The sequence below is a fragment of the Rutidosis leptorrhynchoides genome, chromosome 6, assembly GCF_046630445.1.
Source record: "Rutidosis leptorrhynchoides isolate AG116_Rl617_1_P2 chromosome 6, CSIRO_AGI_Rlap_v1, whole genome shotgun sequence".
In the NCBI taxonomy this organism is placed as follows: domain Eukaryota; kingdom Viridiplantae; phylum Streptophyta; class Magnoliopsida; order Asterales; family Asteraceae; genus Rutidosis; species Rutidosis leptorrhynchoides.
Genome location: NC_092338.1, coordinates 262,210,060 through 262,231,451, shown reverse-complemented (window position 1 = coordinate 262,231,451; position 21,392 = coordinate 262,210,060). Strand labels below are relative to the sequence as shown.

Here is a 21,392-nt window from a genome sequence, read left to right as displayed (position 1 = left end):
ATTTTGTAGTAAAAATACATATGACGACATTGAACAAGTGTAGGGTTGGCCTCGGATTCACGAACCTATATCAATTGTATGTATATTAATATATTTAATCGTAATCGAACAAATTTATATAGTATATCTTAAATTATATATTATACCTATTTAGTTTGTGTATCTATCCAAAATGTTTAATATATAGGTAGTTACATTTATCTCATATTAGTATTATTTTGAAAATATCTAACTTGTCATTTATGAATAATTATATACAAATTGTTATACGATTAATACATATTTATAATCTTAATAATACTAATGTTAATAACATGTCTAATACTTATAAATTTAAATATGATATTATTACTACTAACTATAATATTAACAATATCAACAATAATAATAATTGATCATAATATTAATAACAATACTTAAAATGATAAAATTAGTAGTAATAATTTCATAAATCATACTTAAACTAATACTATGTTAATGATGATACTAATAATATTTAATGATAAATTTAGTAATGATAATGATAATGATATTAATAATAACACTAATTAAATTATTAATCTTATTATGTATAATAACAACAATTGTAATTATTAATAATAGCAATAACAATAACAATATAATAACAATCATAATAATAATAATAATAATAAAAATAATAATAATTTTTAAAAGAAAAACTACCTTTAATAGCCTCTAATAAAAAAGAATGCACCCGGTGAGGATCGAACCCGAGACCCTTCGCTAAACCCGAAACAACCTTAACCGCTCGGCTGTGTTTGTTTATCTGTTTTAAAATCGAATCAGTTTATATAAAAACCCATATTATTTTTGTTTCTATTTCTTCATCTTCTTCAAAATACCTCCTCGACCGGGAACCCAAATCAAACTCAAATAATAAATTAAGATTTGAAATAAGTTTTGATATTTAATTGTAAATGACCTATACGAAATACTGGCTCAATTATACAACAACAAGAAAATTAAAATAAAAAAAACCTGCTGTAGCTTTCGTGAACAAGATAGAACTCAACAACAGAAATCAAACCTCTAAACGTTTTCAGATCAAACTTACTACTTGAAATATGTTTAAAATCATTCTTAGAAACTTTTTGAAACATCAATTGAATCAAAAATATCGACTAGACTTCTAATTTCAAAAAGAACAACTCGATTGACTTTTGATTTATAAAGTTTGACTGTCAAATTCGTACTCGATATAGAGTTTTGAAGCTTGAGATTTTACAGAAAGATTCACGACGTGATTTAGAAACCTTCTGCATTTAAGGATTTTGAAATGGGTTTGGAATTCGAGTTATGACCTAATAGGGTAACACGAACATACAGGCCTCTGGCTTTATAAAAAAATGCTGTTAAATTCGTTCATAGAACTGCTGCAATGGCTTTATGTGATAATGAAAATGGATAATTGAATAACTCTACCCACAATATTAATTTAGTCGATTGTATATCCAGAAGAAAAAAAAAATGAGTCGACAGAAAACTTTGTAGGAGAAGAAGAAGATAAAATAAAAAAAAATTGAAAAGCAGAAAAGGACTGGTAACCAAAAAATCGTACCTGTTATCTCAATATGTAATAGATTTTGGATAAAAACAAGATTTAAAACAGTTAAAGGTGATTGCATCAATCTTTCATAATTTATCTGTTTTCATATAATTAATAATTATGATTATATTAATAATAATAATTTAAATAAAATTAATATTGATTTCTTATATATTAGTATATAATTACGTATATATATATGTTTTATATATATATATATATTTATATATATATATATCCATCTCTATATATGTATATCTATTATATTTATATAATTATTTTTTTTTTTTATAGATTATAATTAACCTTGTGAACATTACTATAATAATAGTACTCTTAATAATAATAATACAAATATATAATAAATATAATAGTAATAATAATATTACTAATGATAATGATAATAACCACTATAAAATGTATACCATAATGTTATTAATAACGATAATACTAATAACACCAATAACAATGATATTAATATTGATAATACTATATCAATCATGTTCATATCTTTAGATTATTACTATCATCAATGTTGATATTAATATTAGAAATAGTACAATAAAATTTTATTTATACTTGTGTTATATATATATGTATCATTACTTATATTATATAATATATATCATATATTAACTTTTATTGAATAATTATTATCTATACATTCAAAATATATTACAAAATACATATAGTTTCAATTTAAATAACAACCTTTTATTTTGTATAATATTTTACATAATTAACTTAATTGATTAAGTTGTATTTTATTATTTCAATTTATTATATAAACTTATATTCGTATATATGTGTATATATATATATATATATATATATATATATATATATATATATGGTTACAACACTCGTTCGTGAATCGTCGGGAATAGTCAAAAGGGCAAATGCATTCATAGAGCTGTTCCAAAGTTTCCGAGACTCAACATAACTGACTTTGCTTATCGTATCGAAATCATATAAAGATTAAGTTTAAATTTGGTCGGAAATTCACGGGTCATCACACCTCTACTCCAAGAAATTGTATATGAACAAGACTGCAACACTAATCATCTTGAATAGTGACGAAGATTAGTTTTAGAATTTAAAAATTATGTATTTTTCTTAAGATTCTATGCATTCTTTTATTATTATTTTATGATCTTTTAATTATTGTAGGTTATATTTTATAAATTACTCCGTATTAATTTTGAAAGGTGATTCTCACACACTACTTTTTGATCCATGTACACTTTGATCTCATAAAATCACAGTTATGCCCCTAAAGAGTTGAACTTATATTATTATTATAAGTATAATTAAAGGTAAAATAGATAATTAGGTGTACATAGATCAAAAAATGATGTGTGAAAATCACCTCCTATTAATGTTAGTTATTTATAAAATATTTCTTTATTGTTCTATTTTAGAATTAAAAATAAAGAAAAGTAGGGACCTATACAAATTTTTTAACAAAAAAATTTAAAACCATAACACACTCATCAAATTTAATATTATCACATCAGAGTTAAATTTTTCTCACTAATTCAAAGAGTGAAGTTATGACTTCACATCACCGGCAAGGTAACTCATGGTCTTAGTTGCTAGAGATGGAGCAAATACTTTTCAATCTTTTGGATAATGAAAAGGTTAAACCACAATATATACGCCCCAGTACAACATTAACAAACGCATATATACAGGAACAAGAAAAGAATATTAGTAATTTTAAGGTTCTAAGTCAGAGCTCTAGAGCAATAATAATAGATGACACAATGGTGTCCATGTTGAACCTACTGGTTTAATTTCTTCAAGAATCGAGTTGCAAATGACAAGCTTATTTATGTTATTATAACCTCAAATTCCTCTTTTGTTACAAATGAGCATGCCGAGTAAGTGAAAAACATAGACTTTGCCACCTGCAACAATAATAAATTATGCAATTTCTTAATGTCAAAGAACAATGGTAATTAGGAGTAAATTGGCTATACAATAAACTGAGCGATGGAGAAATACATTATTCAAGATTAAAAAACCACCGAGTTATAATAAATATAGATATAGATATAGATATTAAGATAATTTTAATTTCAATAAACGTTACGAGACCCTTTAATGAAAAATATTAAATATTCATGAGATTTTCAATATCTTCTTAACAGTAGTCAAATTCAGAAAGGAAGGATTACCTTTTCAGCTACTCTTTGCTATTTTTCAGCTTCATTTGCAGATCACCGATCCATTTGTGTATCCTAATTCAAAGTCCTCAAGAACATCTTCGACTCAAACTCCCATTTCAAGAACCAATTTTATCCCAAAATCGCACTTTGGTAACTACACCTTTAAGTGGATTATGTATTTATGTGTAATAAAAGAAGGGCCAACAACACCTACACAGCAGAAATAACTTAATCTCAACAATTAGCATTCAAAAGAATCTTGTACAAACAAAGAAATGTAGCATTCAATTCAAAAAATTATACCATTCCCAAACAATGTAGCATTCAATTCAAAAAAAAAAATTGTTTAAAAAAAATCTTGTACAAACAAAGAAAAGCAGGTCTTTTATAGATTTTTATAAAATCAAACATTTTCGTAGAGACAAAGAAATTCATTCGTGGCTATATATAACAAAACCAATCTTTCACTAGTATCTGAAAAACATAAAGCATTAAATGCCACATTTGTTGGGGAAACCATGTTCATTGTTCATATCTTCACCAGATTAGGTTGTTTAAACACTGAATCACAAACATTGAACATCATTATCCTGTTCTGATATCTGTAGATTTTGAAATATTTATTTATATTCTAAAATATAAAATATACTAATAATGGGATTTCCTTCAAAAAAAAAAAAATGTTTGTTGCTACTTACTTCAAGTGACGTCGTAAGCCAAGTTCACTAGTAACTCTCAGTAGTCTCTAATCCCCAACTTTGACGCTTGTTCTAAAATTATAAGAAAATCCAAGTTTGAGACAATAATATAAAGATGAACATTTGCAATTTCCAGGCATATAAAAAATATATATATATATATATTTAATTTCCTCAAACAAACATACAACAAAAACAACATCAGCCATCATAATTACCAAAGCCAGTGATTTTATAAAAAAATAAAACACGGCCAAGATCAAAGAGATTCTTACTCTGCTTGTGAAACTTTGTTAATTTCTTCAACCGCGGCATTTACACTATGAATAATCATTTTCTTCACCTAAGAAATCATTATGGAATTAATAATGCGTTTCAGATTAACACAAAGAAGAAAGTTGGAATAAAAGTGAAAGACTAATAAATTACATCGATCATTTTTCCTTTCGCTTTATGACGTACAGGAAGTTGACGGATTTCGTCACTCAACTTCACGCCCATAGATGCACTTTCGGGCGAGATGCATTCAAGAACCACATTAACACATGACTGCATCACATTGAGTTATAATCAACAATAGCAAAATAAATAAATAAATAAATAAATAAATAGTGTTAAAAAAAACCATTATGCAATATATAGGTGACAAACAAATTTGTATTTCAAAAATTAAAACACTTTACCTTGATTTTCTTTACTTGATAAGGACATCCAGCTGGAACGATAATGGCTTCGCCCATATTTTGCTCAAATGTCCAGGGTTCCACACCTAGGTAGATAGTATCAACATCAAGTGACAATATTGTAAATCTAAAAAAACTAATTAACTAATAAAATGCTTAAAGATGATACTTACCGAATTCTTCCTTAAGATACCTTTTATGGAAAGAATCCAAATAAAAGTTGTCATCAAGAATCGGATGAACAACCTATTGTACAATGTTAAGTAATCAGTTTAAAAAGGAGACATCCAAACACCCCACAAATTGTGTATATAGTTTATAGTAGCACAAAAACAATACCTTTTTGCGAGAGCAAGAGGATGAGTTGATATCATTGGAATACTTTTTAAGAAACTCGACAAGTTTTGAAACATCTTCCCTACGAAATACATCCCATTGGGCCCCACAAGTGTCCACCACTTCCTTTTTGTGGAAACTTGATCCTCCACCCTCTTCATCATCTGAATCATCGATGCTCGATTCATCAGAAAAAACGCACGAATCACCGTTACGTATTTGAGTGAGTTCTCCATTTGTGTTATCCTCCAATTCCGATTGTTGAGTCACTTCGCTACTAAAGGATGACTTACCACAAGGTTCATCAATTTTCTTGATGTTTTCATTGCCATCATCATCTTGTGAACTGTACTTGTTCAACAAAACCTTTACTTTATTCAATTTTCTCTCAGAAATCGGATCTTCCGTAGCATGCACAAGAATATTAACCTAAACCAAATAAGTAAAATAATAATAATAATCATCATGATGATATCATCTTCGTATAAAATCATAATCGAATGATCATATGTGAAAATCTTAAATATGTCATGCTTACCATATCATACGCATGATAACATAACTTTGTTAAAAAATCACGGCCCATAAGATCTTCGGGTCTGCCATAAGATATATAAACAAAAGGACCCAGGTCAACATTCTGACTTTCGGGTGGCATGTTGGCCGCCAAATTTAAAACGCCTGTTAACGGATTAATATACTGTTGAAGAGGCAAAGCATTCATCACAGCAGCATAATGACTAGCAAAATGTTCTTGGAAGATTCCGGAAGATAACCAGACTTTAAATTTCAACTTTTCATGCCACACATTAGCATGTGTTTTACCGCCCATAAAAATCTGGTGCCTACCGATATCTACCTCACACCAATCCGAACGATTTTTCGATTTCGCGTCTCTTTCATTTCGTGATTTAGCACTTCGTTCCAGATACATGCCAAACATAACGAGTGGGTCCCAACTCAACTCTAGATCATTCTTGATCATATCTCGAATAATCAAAGGTTGACCTTTGACCCAATGTTTCGTGAAATGTTCGAGATTTTTATCCCCGAGATCGTGCTTAATCTCGAAATACAAATCCTTGTTTTCACCTTTGTTATTTCCTTTACATAGTGCACATATTGAACACTCGTAGTCGATAAATTTTGTAAATTTTGAATTGCAAATAATTTCGTTTGCATCTTTTCCAAGATCTTTAGTCCAATTATAGGGACGATTAGAAATTAAACCAAGAATGCCGTCCCCACAACCGCCTAAATTCTTGGGTGGACAATTTATACTTCCATCTTCATTAGTTTTCCAGTTCAAAAAGACTTTGCTTAAAGTTTCCCGTTTGTCTCGAAGACCCCCGTGTAAACGTCCCGCACGAAAATCTCGACAACAAGGTAAACAGAGAATATAAGAGCAATTTCCACAGCTTCGGTGAACATCCACAACACAACCTTTGCAAAATCCACTGCAATAGATAAAAATGACATTGAAACTGATGTATCACGAATTTTATTGAGTACCCTTGCTTTATAGGTTATTGATAATTTATCGATAATGGGTCAAAAGGGCAAACTTTAAAAATTTAGCTACAAAAGAAACAAGTCAAATGGTTCAGAAGTCAAGAAAGTATATTCAAGTCTTTACAATTTGCTAAGTTTCTTTGAGTCAAAAATCGTTAGTAGGTCAACCCGGCACAATCATTCTAATAGTTTAAACGGGTAAACAGATGTAAACGGAAAGGGATCTACTCATATATACGCGGCCTAACCGGGTTATCCCGTGGCTGTTTCCGACCCTTTTCCAATCATTCTCATAGTTTGACTTTGTAAGCGGCCCCATTCAACCTGTTACCCAACCAAACATAATAAGCCACACAAGAACTTAATCAATCAAAATCAACGTCTTCAGTGTTTTGTAGGGATTGCAAAAAGAAAAAGGAGTAGCTTCGACTTAAAATCTAACCAAAAATCAATTTGAAAACATACCAGCATTGCTTCTTCGGGGAGCCTACAGAATCCTGAATTTGTAGCTCGTTGTGGTCTTTACCTAAAGTTTTTAAAATATGAATTCCTTTTTCAATCATTACTTTTTTAATTATATAAAAAGAAACAATGAAGCTGTTGACTTCAGTCAAAGTACCTCTACCCTTGAATTTAGCTTCGATATTCAGTTCCATGTCCTTTTCAGTATTTATTTGCTCAAGAAACGGAAGAAGCAGATGGATCTTATAAAGAAGTTGTTGAGTTTTGTCAAAGTTCCCTTCATAACTATAAACAATAAGATCCTGAAATACAAAGGGCATATGGTTTATTGATATGTGAAAACAAAGTTAACGTAGCATAGACGGGTCCCATTCAAACCTTAGTTTTGACTTCTTTCGATTTTTCCTTTACACAAACTTTGCATCCGCAACTTCCACAACAAACGGGGCATTCTTTTTTCACATCAGCCTTTTCTTGAAGCCTAAATCCATAATCACGATATGATATTTAACAAAAAAACACAATACAGATAGGTAAATATTGCATTAAAAAAATATGAAACTAAAAAACAAACCTTTGACTAATACAATCCTCACAAAAGAAGTTCTTCTTGCAAGTCAAACACTTGACAAGAACACGATAGCTACACATTCGACACCAATGGCACTTTTTTGTTGATGCTTTCGCATTAGCTTTTATACTTGGTAGATTCTGAATACACATTAAAAAAAAAAAATGAACCCTCATATAAAATATCAAAAGATACTAAACTGAAAATTTAAATTTTAATAAAGAAAACACTAAGCATAAGAGCTATCATTAAGATTTATATATTACAAATTTTAAAGTTTTTTGAATTAATTACAAAGTATGGATTTGTATATTCATAAATGATACCATGAGCACTTTAGGGCGTCCTCAACTCAAGATATATTTTCAGATACAGCTATCCAATTACAACCCGTTTTGTATGAATATTCCTTCTAATAATGTCTTTCCTTATTTGCATTTGGTAAGAATATATATATATATATATATATATATATATATATATATATATATATATATATATATATATATATATATATATATATTCATGGTAAATGTGAGTTGGAAATTTAGAATTAAGACCCATATAGTAAGTAGACTTAAACATAGCCCTTATATGGCCACATTTATTTAATTAGCATTAAAAGCAACAAAATAAAAATACATATTAACATTTACATCTAGACACAAATTGAAAGCAACCAATTACACGAAATTTGAGTTGAACAGGCATAATAATAATTCAATTATTACATATATGACACCAAAATTAGCTGCATTATTATAGTAATTCATAAACAAAAAATAGATCATGTTATCAAAAATCATGATTATAGCAAGTTGTATGAAACTGAACATATGTCAAGTTATGGAAAAACAACCTGCTTAGTGACGATAGGGGCTGGATTGATGTTTTTGGATCTAAAAGACCTAGTAGTAGACACAGCATTAGCAGAAACACCAAGTTTAACTGCAACAGGTGGTGATGGTGATGATGATGTTGATGGTGGTGAACATTGTGAAATTTCTAATCTTCCATACTTCAATTCTTTAACAATATCTTGTTGTTGTTGTTGTTGTTGTTGTTTTTGTTTTTGTGGCGGCTCTTTCCCTTTTTTCTTCTCAATTTGTCTTTTCAAAGAACCTCTAATTAAATCCAATTGTAAATCACCTTTTTTCAAATTCATCTTTTTCAATGCATCATCAAGATCCTTTGATAAATCCACGGATGACTTCAATTTCGGTTCCTTTTTGCTTCTTTTAGGACGTTTTCGAGACGAATTTGAAGAATTGTCATTACCCCTTTTTAAATTGTGGTTAGGGTTTTCATCAATTTTGAGGGGTTTTTGTCTCTCGAACTTTAAATTGTCGGGAACGGGTTCTTTATTTTGGCGGAGACGACCTTGAAGGAAATGTTGTTCACAAAGAGTCCTTCCTTCAAACACCGGACGGCCACACCGCCATTTCCGACCGTCGGTCCTTTTGCATCGTTGATCGTTGGGTAAAGAACCACCGCTATCCACCATTTTTTACACTCTCCGTTTTCAGATTTCGCTGAAAAGTAAGAAAAACTAAAAACTTTAGAAGAAAATGAAAATCAATCGAGAATTTTTAAGAGATAATGTGTGTTCGGGATTTTTAGGGTTTTGGATGAATGAAAGGGGGCAAAATTAGATGACAAGAATCAGGAAGAGTGATCTTGAATTCGGTGTGCACGAGATATGTTGTAAAAAAGTTAATGACTACACGGGTTTGAAAACAAAGTCAAAAAGGGTACTGATATTTCCAAACTAAAAAATATATTTCCAAACTAAAAAATGATAGATCCAAACATATTTCATATCATCTTTCAACAATGTTCTCAAATAAATTCTAAAATAAAATCACTGCAATACATTATTTAAGGGTATATTAGGTACTTTAAGTGAATTTATCAATTAGGAAAGTGGAAATATCATCACCCAAGTCAAAAAAGTAGTTATATAAGTACTGTAGTAGTGGAGGACCCGCGAATTCGCGGAGCTATGTGAGTGTTTATAAAGAAATAATGTTTATGATTATTGTATTTAGTGTAAGTAGTTATGTTAGTTGTTCTGTATCCAATGTATGTACTTAAAATTTAAAAACCAACCATATATGTCTGTAAAAAACTTTAAAAGTTGAACGTAGTATAAAATACTTACACAGTTATTGTAGACATATAAAAAGCATTGATAATGAAAACCAAAAACATATTTATTATAAAAAAAATCTAGAAGCAAATGTAGTTATCGAAATGTGATGACCCAGAAATTTCCGAACAAATTTAAACTTTAATCTTTATATGTTCCCGACACGATGAGCAAAAATATGTAATGTTGAGTCTCGAAAGTTTTGAAAACTATATCCATATAATCAATTACCCTTTGACCATGCCTAGCGATTCACGAACAATTATATATACATATACATATGTGTGATTATTAAATTGTGATATATTATATAAAACTTTGAACGGATTAGTTAATATGAATATAAGCTATGAGATCTATTTTTTGAACTTGGAAATGCTATCAAGGTATTGAATGAATAATATATTACATAAACATATTTGTTCGGTGTAAGTTTATCGACGAGATTAAAAGATAATATCAAATGATTGAATTATCGGATACATTGAACTATGATCATGAGTCTCTGTTATGAGGTCCACTTTGAATTAGAAAACCCTTACTTTTAACGGTATTCGGAATATTTGGAAAAGTGATTATATGTAAGAACAAAAGTGTTATTATTGAGGATTAGACAAGGGTTAGTGGAGAATGGAATTTCATAATATTTTATAGATCTATTTTTAAACGTGCAAAACCGTTTTCGATATAATAGAACTTGTTATTAAAAAGTCTTTGTTTAAATAAACGTAGATGTTGGTTACAACATGTTTAGGTATATTAGATATATTAGTTAAATAAAGGATGGTAATATTTGGTTATTTGATTCGATAAATATTAAGATATAGTAATTAGAAAGTTAAGGAAATGACCAAAATACTCAAAAGATTAAGTAACACTTTGAGTGGGTTAGTTTTTAATTTATTTAGGTCTAGTTATTAACAAAGGTACATGTCACAAAACGATTAATTTAAAAATAAAATATTTTGACAAACAACGAGACTTTGATTTATAGAAGGAAATGACCACAACGCTCAACTTTATAAGTTATATTTTTATAAAGGTAAATTACTAAGGAGGAAGTCTAATTTTTGTAAAAGGTACACGTCACGTAATGTAAAAGGCTAGTTTTCTAAACGTACGAAAGTGCGCCCGAAAAACCGAAAGTGGTACATGAGTCGAGTGACAACGTACGAGTCATTTTTATAAAAATTATATTTTTATCACGAATGTAAATATAATATAATATATAATTAATTATATAAATTAAATATAATATATATATAATAATAATAAAGAAAACGTCGGCAGGAATTTTGTGTCAAATGTGAGATGTATATGGAGCTCATGCAACTTGCATGAGAATCTCTCACAAACTCATGCAAGTTGCATGAGGGGGTTAGGTGGTGTTCAATTCCTTTAAAGTTCGAACGGTTTGATGATTCTGATTATTTTTCACCTATCTCTCTTACTCCGTATTACTTACCTTATTTATTTATTTTAATTATTAATATTATTATTTAAGATTAGTATTAATCTTATGATCTTAATATTAGTAGTATTAGTATTTTTAAGTGGTGTTGTTAGTAGTATTATACATAAAATATTACGACGAGGTCATGAGCGATTTATTTTCAAAATGGGTTTTTACGAGCGGGATAGAGCTAAGGAAATTATGGGGTATAGCTATGGAGTTTATGAGTATGGATCAAGGGTATAGCTCATGAGGTCAACCTAGTGTTTATTGTCTCCGTTGCATCTACGTACCTTTCCTGCAATATTGAATCTCAATATTGATACGTGAGCACTCATAACTTATCTTTTATTTATTAATTGTGTATCCCTGACTAGTGCTCGAGAAAATAGAATTATGCATGCTTGTACATTTGATATTGCCCTTAGATAGGTTATGTTGAATCTTAAAGGTTGTTATACTAGGGATGAAATAAGGTATAAGATATGCATATCCTTGGAAAGCTAGCGAAAAATTAAGAACTTTTCATTTAGATATCAAATGGATTCGATGAACGGTTAGAAAGTTATGAAATAAACAAATTGTATAATTAATTTCGTAATTAAAATTGCTAATGATAATTAGTGAACTAATTTTCTGGGTAATAAAAAGTGGTTATTTGGATTCTACTCGTCGAGTAGATGAATTTTCATATAAAGCACGTCTCGTTTCGTTGAACGGTTTTCAAGTTATGGATAAAAGAAGTTTTGTAAATTTTGATGAAACGTCGATACGGAAACTGAAATTCTCGCTGATCTGCGTTGTTTCAGATTAAAAAAAAAATACCACTGAATTCTTTGTTGTAAGGTCTAACAAACGACTCTGGCCGTTTGTCAATTCGAGTCTCGACGATTTTTCTAAAAATCGTCAAAGTTGACTATTTGGTCACATTTTAAAATTCTAAAAAGAGTTGAAACTTTTTTATTAAAAATGTCAGTTTTGTATCAGTTGTCATGGTCGGCCTGATGTGTGTTTACTTTTGCCAAAAATCATGTTATATCTTTGTGGTAACGAGAATTTGAAGGCTGTGACCGTTTATCAATCGGAGTTCCGATAATTTTTCTAAAAATCGCTGAAGTGGCCGTTTAGTCATGTTTGACCGAAAAATCATTTTGTTGTATAAGTTATTGTATTTTTGCATGCGACCTCGTTTTTACTTTAACCATTGACTTTTGACCTTGAACTTTGACTTTTTCCGTTAACTGTTCAGTTAATTTTTTTTGTGTTGACTTTCTCTAAATACTAAAATACTATTTTATGATTATGAAACCATTTGTGTTACGTTGTTTCACACGTCACCTTTTACTAGAATTTTAACTGAGCATGGGTAATATAACATGTTACTATACTGTTGAGTCAGACTCGAGCATTAGGATTGTGATACACTATGACTTGGCCTAAATTGTTAGACAAATATTGACCGTCATATAAATATATATAATTAATATAGGTTCGTGAATCCGAGGCCAACCCTACACTTGTTCAATGATGTTATATGTATTTTTACTACAAAATACAGTATGGTGAGTTTCATTACTCCCTTTTAAATGCTTTTGCAATATATATTTTTGGGACTGAGAATACATGCGCTGTTTTTATAACTGTTTTGCGAAATAGACACAAGTAATTGAAACTACATTATATGGTTGAATGATCGAAATCGAATATGCCCCTTTTAGTCTGGTAATCTAAGAATTAGGGAACAGACACCCTAATTGACGCGAATCCTAAAGATAGATCTATCGGGCCCAACAAGCCCCATCCAAAGTACCGGATGCTTTAGTACTTCGAAATTTATATCATGTCCGAAGGAGGATCCCGGAATGATGGGGATATTCTTATATGTATCTAGTTAATGTCGGTTACCAGGTGTTCACCATATGAATGATTATTTTTTGTCTCTATGCATGGGACGTATATTTATGAGAACTGGAAATGAAATTCTTGTGGTCTATTAAAATGATGGAAATAAATGATTATGATAAACTAATGAACTCACCAACCTTTTGGTTGACACTTTAAAGCATGTTTATTCTCAGGTGTTAAAGAAATCTTCCGCTGTGCATTTGCTCATTTTAAAGATATTACTTGGAGTCTTTCATAGCATATTTCGGAGAATGTTGCATTCGAGTCATTGAGTTCATCAAAGATTATTATTAAATCAATTTATAGTTGGATAGTGGATATTATGAAATGGTATGCATGCCTGTCAATTTTTTGATGTAAAGAAAGATTGTCTTTTAAAAACGAATGCAATGTTTGTAAAATGTATCATATAGAGGTCAAATACCTCGTAATGTAATCAACTATTGTGAATCGTTTATAATGTATATGAACGGGTCCTTTCAGTTGGTATCAGAGCGGGGGTCTTAGCGAACCAGGTCTTGCATTAGTGAGTCTAACTGATAGTCGTTAGAATGCATTAATGAGTCTGGACTTCGACCGTGTTTGCATGTCAAAAGTTTTGCTTATCATTTAGTGTCGAAAAATTATTTGCTTATCATCCTTAAAGTCTAAGACACGTCTTACTGCCTTTATTGCATAGACAGTGTATAGTTAAATTCATATCTTAGCGTATCTGTTATTGTTACCTTTGCCTGACAGCTTCCGTAGATTCCTCCGTAGCTTATGGGATTTTAGTATTATATATGCATATGTAAATTATGTATTGCAGGGTACTAATCTACATCCTATAATCTATTTCTTATCGAAAATCCTTCATCTGATCGTACGAGATGAATCCCTCAACCAGTTCGAGTCCATCTGATTTCGACAGCTATTTCGATAGTTATTCCGACAGCTATTTCGATATGGATTTCCACTCGAGCTCCGAAAGCAGAGTAACCGGAATGAATCGATCAATTAGCCATCATCTATTCTGAATGAATTGGAGATGGGTTCGTAGTCGACTTAATCAATGGAAACGCGAAGAAGGCGATCATTTCCACTAACCAAATTCACCTCTTGACAATGGACCTAAAACGTTTACCGGCGAACCTGTTCGAGACACCATTTTCTCTCTCATTTCCAAAGTATCTCATCACGATCATATACTATCTCAGATTCTAAACCTCATTCATCCGCTCGTCCGAACCGACAATCATCCCGGTGTAATAGAAGAAGTTAATGAACTTCGCGCATAAGTTGTAGTCTTTTAAAATATGGTGCAAAACGTACCAGCTTCATCCAAATCACCGGCACCAACGGTACCACCAACAACCCAAATTTCAATATCACATGCCTCAACATCTCAATCTATACCTCGAGTATAATCATCATTCTACATGACATTCTACATCAGTTATCTTCGTTCGACATGGTGATTATGTAATCTCTAATGTTTTAGAGATTATTTATTCTAGTTCCAACTGAAAACTAAATGAGTTTAATATCATGTTAACTCATTAAATTCATGATTACATCTGAAGAAAATATATATGTATATATGTTTTCATAAAGATTGTAATTAAAAATTCTTTTGTACAAACTGTTAATAATAAAAATATTTTAGTAGGTAATACCCGAGGAATATTTAAATTTCACATTAATAAGTTACACTGTATATTCTTCGAATCTGATTCAACAGTTATTCACTATCCTATTTACAACCACCGGGATACTTATCCGTTCACCAAAGAATAACTATTTTCATTCAAATTCAATTTCATATTTGAATTTTGACCTATCAGAATCCAACAAGTGGCATAATGAAGAAATAATGGACACAATAAAAATTGATTAGAAACAGACTAATTAACAATATTAAATTTTATTAAGAAACCACGCTAACAAAATCCTAGCTAACTGTTCCTAGCTAACTGTTAATTCCGTATTACATTTTATTTATCGCAATTTATTTATCGCAATTTATTTTATCGCAATTTATATTCTCGCAATTTTATTTATTGTCATTTAATTTCTGTTATTTACTTTACGCACTTTATTTATCGTCATTTAATTTCTGTTATTTATTTTACGCACTTTAAATATCGGGACACGTATACAAGGTTTTGACATATCATATCGACACATCTATATATATTATTTGGAATCACCATAGACACTCTATATGCAGTAATGATCGAGTTCTCTATACAGGGTTGAGGTTGATTCTATAATAATATATATACTTTGAGTTGTGATCGAGTCTGAGACATGTACACGGGTCACGATACGTATTAATTAATTCAAATATTATATATTAAACTATATATGAATGATTGCACTGTCAACTGTGGACTATCGACTGTGGACTAATAACATTGGACAATTAAAATGAATTAAAATATTGAATATAACATATGAAACTAAACAATTCTTCAAGTTTGCCACTTGATTTCGTCTTAAACCTCATTTGTATCTTCACGATTACATTCTGCGTTCAAACCTTTCATGATTCTTGAAAACACCTCAATTGATAGGATGAATCAACCGCACTTCATCTACGGAAGGAAAGATTTATGCATATAGTTATGCACCTGAGAAACTCTCGGCAATTGAGTAAAAGTTCAACACGTAGCCGCGTCAGATCCTTTGGCATTTATTAACAAAAACAACTTTGCGATCCCTTTTCAAAATTAGCCAATTTTGTCACAACTCCAACAAGTCAACTTCGACTTTTCGTACGAAACAACCTTATTATAACGTTTATATATACGCGTGCTCTTTTATTGTTACCAGGTAACCTTTCATATTCCATCATATTACCATCAGCGTTTAATCATCTAAAAACACAATTCTCCTGAAACCACCTCGGATTAATAACCGATGATTCAGATATCATAGCATTAAATGCAGAGGAAACAGAAAAATTGTAGATGGTCTAAACGGACAAAAGTTTGATGATAAAGAAAGGAGTGTTAGGAACGCTCGATAGAAAATTGGGTATTGAAAAACAGATTGAGTTACCCATGAAGGAGACCAAGGACAAATACAAGGACCAAATCCTATATTCAAAGGATTCAGGTAATTCTGGATCCGTTGAAATCTTTAGAGAATATCTTGCTCCGAAGTCATGTTAAAATCTTGCGGAAAATCTTTCTCCATCAACCGTCGAACTTAGAAATTCCAAAATATCATCATCAATATCTTTGATATTTCTGAGGATATTTTCATAAATATTCTCGTCCGAAATTATATACCTCTTCGTGCTTCCTGTGTATCAATATATTGGAAACATTCAATAGAAAATATAGTACCGAAAAGCAGATTATGCGAAACTATGAAGAAAGCCGTGGATAAATCACAAAGAATAAGTTTGACTTCAAAGAATCCAAATAATTCAATATCTGCTAAAGTCTATAGTGAATAACTTGCTCCTTACTCTAAACCCTTGCAGACAATAGTTTCTATCATCCTATGATCTTTAGATATTCTGAGATATTATCGTACCTTTCATTATAAATATCCTCCATATTTCTGGAGATATTTTTATAACTATTCTTATCTGAAATCATTAATCTTTTCGTGCTATCAGTATTACATCATATATAAACTGTTAGTTTCTATATTCTGTAAATTTTCAAGCTTAAAATATGAATGTTATTGTAGTAATGATGGGAACTGATGCATGAGTTAGTATAATATAATGACACTTGATCAACGTGATTATATTACAGTAATTCATGCTAAGTTTCTAATGGAATGTGACGATTCACAGTACCATCATCATGTACCATTTACATGACTCTTACATTCTATCTAATCTCTAAACATATCAAGAAAATATTTCTTGATGATTCGGTCCTTTCCAGGGTATTCTGGTAATTTAAACAAATCAGGATTTACCATTACCCTTTCCTTCTTAGAACAATTACTATATTCCTTCTGAAATCCATACATACGAATTCCGGACCATTACAAGAGCTACTTAATCGCAAGAAGAAGAAACGAAAGGACAAAGCTCCGAAATAGAAATTGGGGTATAAACCGCAGCAAATAGAAGAGAACATTAACTGTGGATGACAATGATTATAGAAGACAGAAACAGGGACATCGAAGTATAAGGGAAGATGTAAAACCCAACAAATCACCCATAAATTATAAACCGTATATATCGATGCATATAGCAATATAAAGACACGGGAGGACTAGAAACACTATAAACCCTAGAGTATAGTAGAAGTAAATAGATTCTTCCGGTGGCAGATTAAAAAGAAGAACGACAGATATGAAAGTTAAGAGGATATCAAGGATCAGGATGGGATGGAGCATATTAACGAATACTTTAAAGTAGGAATTGAGAAAGAAAGAATAGAAGGTGTGAGTTGTAAGGAAATGGAGAGGGTGGATTTATAGGAAAATTTTCGACAGAGCAATCGAAGCAGATTATCGCGTTTGATCAAAGAAGATCTGAATCTCCTTAATTACCGAAGAATCAAATCTTAATATGAAGATTTCTTCTAAATTCCTTAAATTCCAGAAATCAATCTTGACTACGTCACCAGTTAAGTCAAACCTGCATTTATTCATTTTCACTCTTAAGCGATAACTACATTCGTGCTCTTCACAAAAATGAATTGTTTTATCTATATTACTCAATGTTGATAAAACCCTATTTACCAACTCATATTCGTCATAATAACGTTCTTACTGTTAGCCATGACGACCTCTACCAAATTTCGGGACGAAATTTCTTTTAACGGGTAGGTACTGTGATGACCCAGAAATTTTCGAACAAATTTAAACTTTAATCTTTATATGTTCCCGACACGATGAGCAAAAATATGTAATGTTGAGTCTCGAAAGTTTTGAAAACTATATCCATATAATCAATTACCCTTTGACCATGCCTAGCGATTCACGAACAATTATATATACATATACATATGTGTGATTATTAAATTGTGATATATTATATAAAACTTTGAACGGATTAGTTAATATGAATATAAGCTATGAGATCTATTTTTTGAACTTGGAAATGCTATCAAGGTATTGAATGAATAATATATTACATAAACATATTTGTTCGGTGTAAGTTTATCGACGAGATTAAAAGATAATATCAAATGATTGAATTATCGGATACATTGAACTATGATCATGAGTCTCTGTTATGAGGTCCACTTTGAATTAGAAAACCCTTACTTTTAACGGTATTCGGAATATTTGGAAAAGTGATTATATGTAAGAACAAAAGTGTTATTATTGAGGATTAGACAAGGGTTAGTGGAGAATGGAATTTCATAATATTTTATAGATCTATTTTTAAACGTGCAAAACCGTTTTCGATATAATAGAACTTGTTATTAAAAAGTCTTTGTTTAAATAAACGTAGATGTTGGTTACAACATGTTTAGGTATATTAGATATATTAGTTAAATAAAGGATGGTAATATTTGGTTATTTGATTCGATAAATATTAAGATATAGTAATTAGAAAGTTAAGGAAATGACCAAAATACTCAAAAGATTAAGTAACACTTTGAGTGGGTTAGTTTTTAATTTATTTAGGTCTAGTTATTAACAAAGGTACATGTCACAAAACGATTAATTTAAAAATAAAATATTTTGACAAACAACGAGACTTTGATTTATAGAAGGAAATGACCACAACGCTCAACTTTATAAGTTATATTTTTATAAAGGTAAATTACTAAGGAGGAAGTCTAATTTTTGTAAAAGGTACACGTCACGTAATGTAAAAGGCTAGTTTTCTAAACGTACGAAAGTGCGCCCGAAAAACCGAAAGTGGTACATGAGTCGAGTGACAACGTACGAGTCATTTTTGTAAAAATTATATTTTTATCACGAATGTAAATATAATATAATATATAATTAATTATATAAATTAAATATAATATATATATAATAATAATAAAGAAAACGTCGGCAGGAATTTTGTGTCAAATGTGAGATGTATATGGAGCTCATGCAACTTGCATGAGAATCTCTCACAAACTCATGCAAGTTGCATGAGGGGTTAGGTGGTGTTCAATTCCTTTAAAGTTCGAACGGTTTGATGATTCTGATTATTTTTCACCTATCTCTCTTACTCCGTATTACTTACCTTATTTATTTATTTTAATTATTAATATTATTATTTAAGATTAGTATTAATCTTATGATCTTAATATTAGTAGTATTAGTATTTTTAAGTGGTGTTGTTAGTAGTATTATACATAAAATATTACGACGAGGTCATGAGCGATTTATTTTCAAAATGGGTTTTTACGAGCGGGATAGAGCTAAGGAAATTATGGGGTATAGCTATGGAGGTTATGAGTATGGATCAAGGGTATAGCTCATGAGGTCAACCTAGTGTTTATTGTCTCCGTTGCATCTACGTACCTTTCCTGCAATATTGAATCTCAATATTGATACGTGAGCACTCATAACTTATCTTTTATTTATTAATTGTGTATCCCTGACTAGTGCTCGAGAAAATAGAATTATGCATGCTTGTACATTTGATATTGCCCTTAGATAGGTTATGTTGAATCTTAAAGGTTGTTATACTAGGGATGAAATAAGGTATAAGATATGCATATCCTTGGAAAGCTAGCGAAAAATTAAGAACTTTTCATTTAGATATCAAATGGATTCGATGAACGGTTAGAAAGTTATGAAATAAACAAATTGTATAATTAATTTCGTAATTAAAATTGCTAATGATAATTAGTGAACTAATTTTCTGGGTAATAAAAAGTGGTTATTTGGATTCTACTCGTCGAGTAGATGAATTTTCATATAAAGCACGTCTCGTTTCGTTGAACGGTTTTCAAGTTATGGATAAAAGAAGTTTTGTAAATTTTGATGAAACGTCGATACGGAAACTGAAATTCTCGCTGATCTGCGTTGTTTCAGATTAAAAAAAAAAATACCACTGAATTCTTTGTTGTAAGGTCTAACAAACGACTCTGGCCGTTTGTCAATTCGAGTCTCGACGATTTTTCTAAAAATCGTCAAAGTTGACTATTTGGTCACATTTTAAAATTCTAAAAAGAGTTGAAACTTTTTTATTAAAAATGTCAGTTTTGTATCAGTTGTCATGGTCGGCCTGATGTGTGTTTACTTTTGCCAAAAATCATGTTATATCTTTGTGGTAACGAGAATTTGAAGGCTGTGACCGTTTATCAATCGGAGTTCCGATAATTTTTCTAAAAATCGCTGAAGTGGCCGTTTAGTCATGTTTGACCGAAAAATCATTTTGTTGTATAAGTTATTGTATTTTTGCATGCGACCTCGTTTTTACTTTAACCATTGACTTTTGACCTTGAACTTTGACTTTTTCCGTTAACTGTTCAGTTAATTTTTTTTGTGTTGACTTTCTCTAAATACTAAAATACTATTTTATGATTATGAAACCATTTGTGTTACGTTGTTTCACACGTCACCTTTTACTAGAATTTTAACTGAGCATGGGTAATATAACATGTTACTATACTGTTGAGTCAGACTCGAGCATTAGGATTGTGATACACTATGACTTGGCCTAAATTGTTAGACAAATATTGACCGTCATATAAATATATATAATTAATATAGGTTCATGAATCCGAGGCCAACCCTACACTTGTTCAATGATGTTATATGTATTTTTACTACAAAATACAGTATGGCGAGTTTCATTACTCCCTTTTAAATGCTTTTGCAATATATATTTTTGGGACTGAGAATACATGCGCTGTTTTTATAACTGTTTTGCGAAATAGACACAAGTAATTGAAACTACATTATATGGTTGAATGATCGAAATCGAATATGCCCCTTTTAGTCTGGTAATCTAAGAATTAGGGAACAGACACCC

General features: G+C 30.4%; 1 protein-coding gene across 1 annotated transcript; it reads right to left on the bottom strand.

Moving 5' to 3' along the window:
* Window positions 1–3,080: 3,080 nt before the first annotated feature.
* LOC139852028 (lysine-specific demethylase JMJ28) lies at window positions 3,081–9,652 on the bottom strand. Its single transcript, XM_071841246.1, has 14 exons — window positions 8,860–9,652; window positions 8,004–8,140; window positions 7,808–7,910; window positions 7,587–7,731; window positions 7,433–7,493; window positions 5,994–6,912; window positions 5,459–5,884; window positions 5,293–5,365; window positions 5,120–5,205; window positions 4,866–4,985; window positions 4,712–4,779; window positions 4,437–4,508; window positions 3,748–3,948; window positions 3,081–3,477 (listed from the first exon to the last, which is right to left on the bottom strand). The coding sequence occupies exons 1-12, from the start codon at window positions 9,502–9,504 to the stop codon at window positions 4,484–4,486; spliced, it is 2,808 nt and encodes a 935-aa protein (XP_071697347.1). The 5' UTR covers window positions 9,505–9,652; the 3' UTR covers window positions 3,081–3,477; window positions 3,748–3,948; window positions 4,437–4,483.
* Window positions 9,653–21,392: the final 11,740 nt, after the last annotated feature.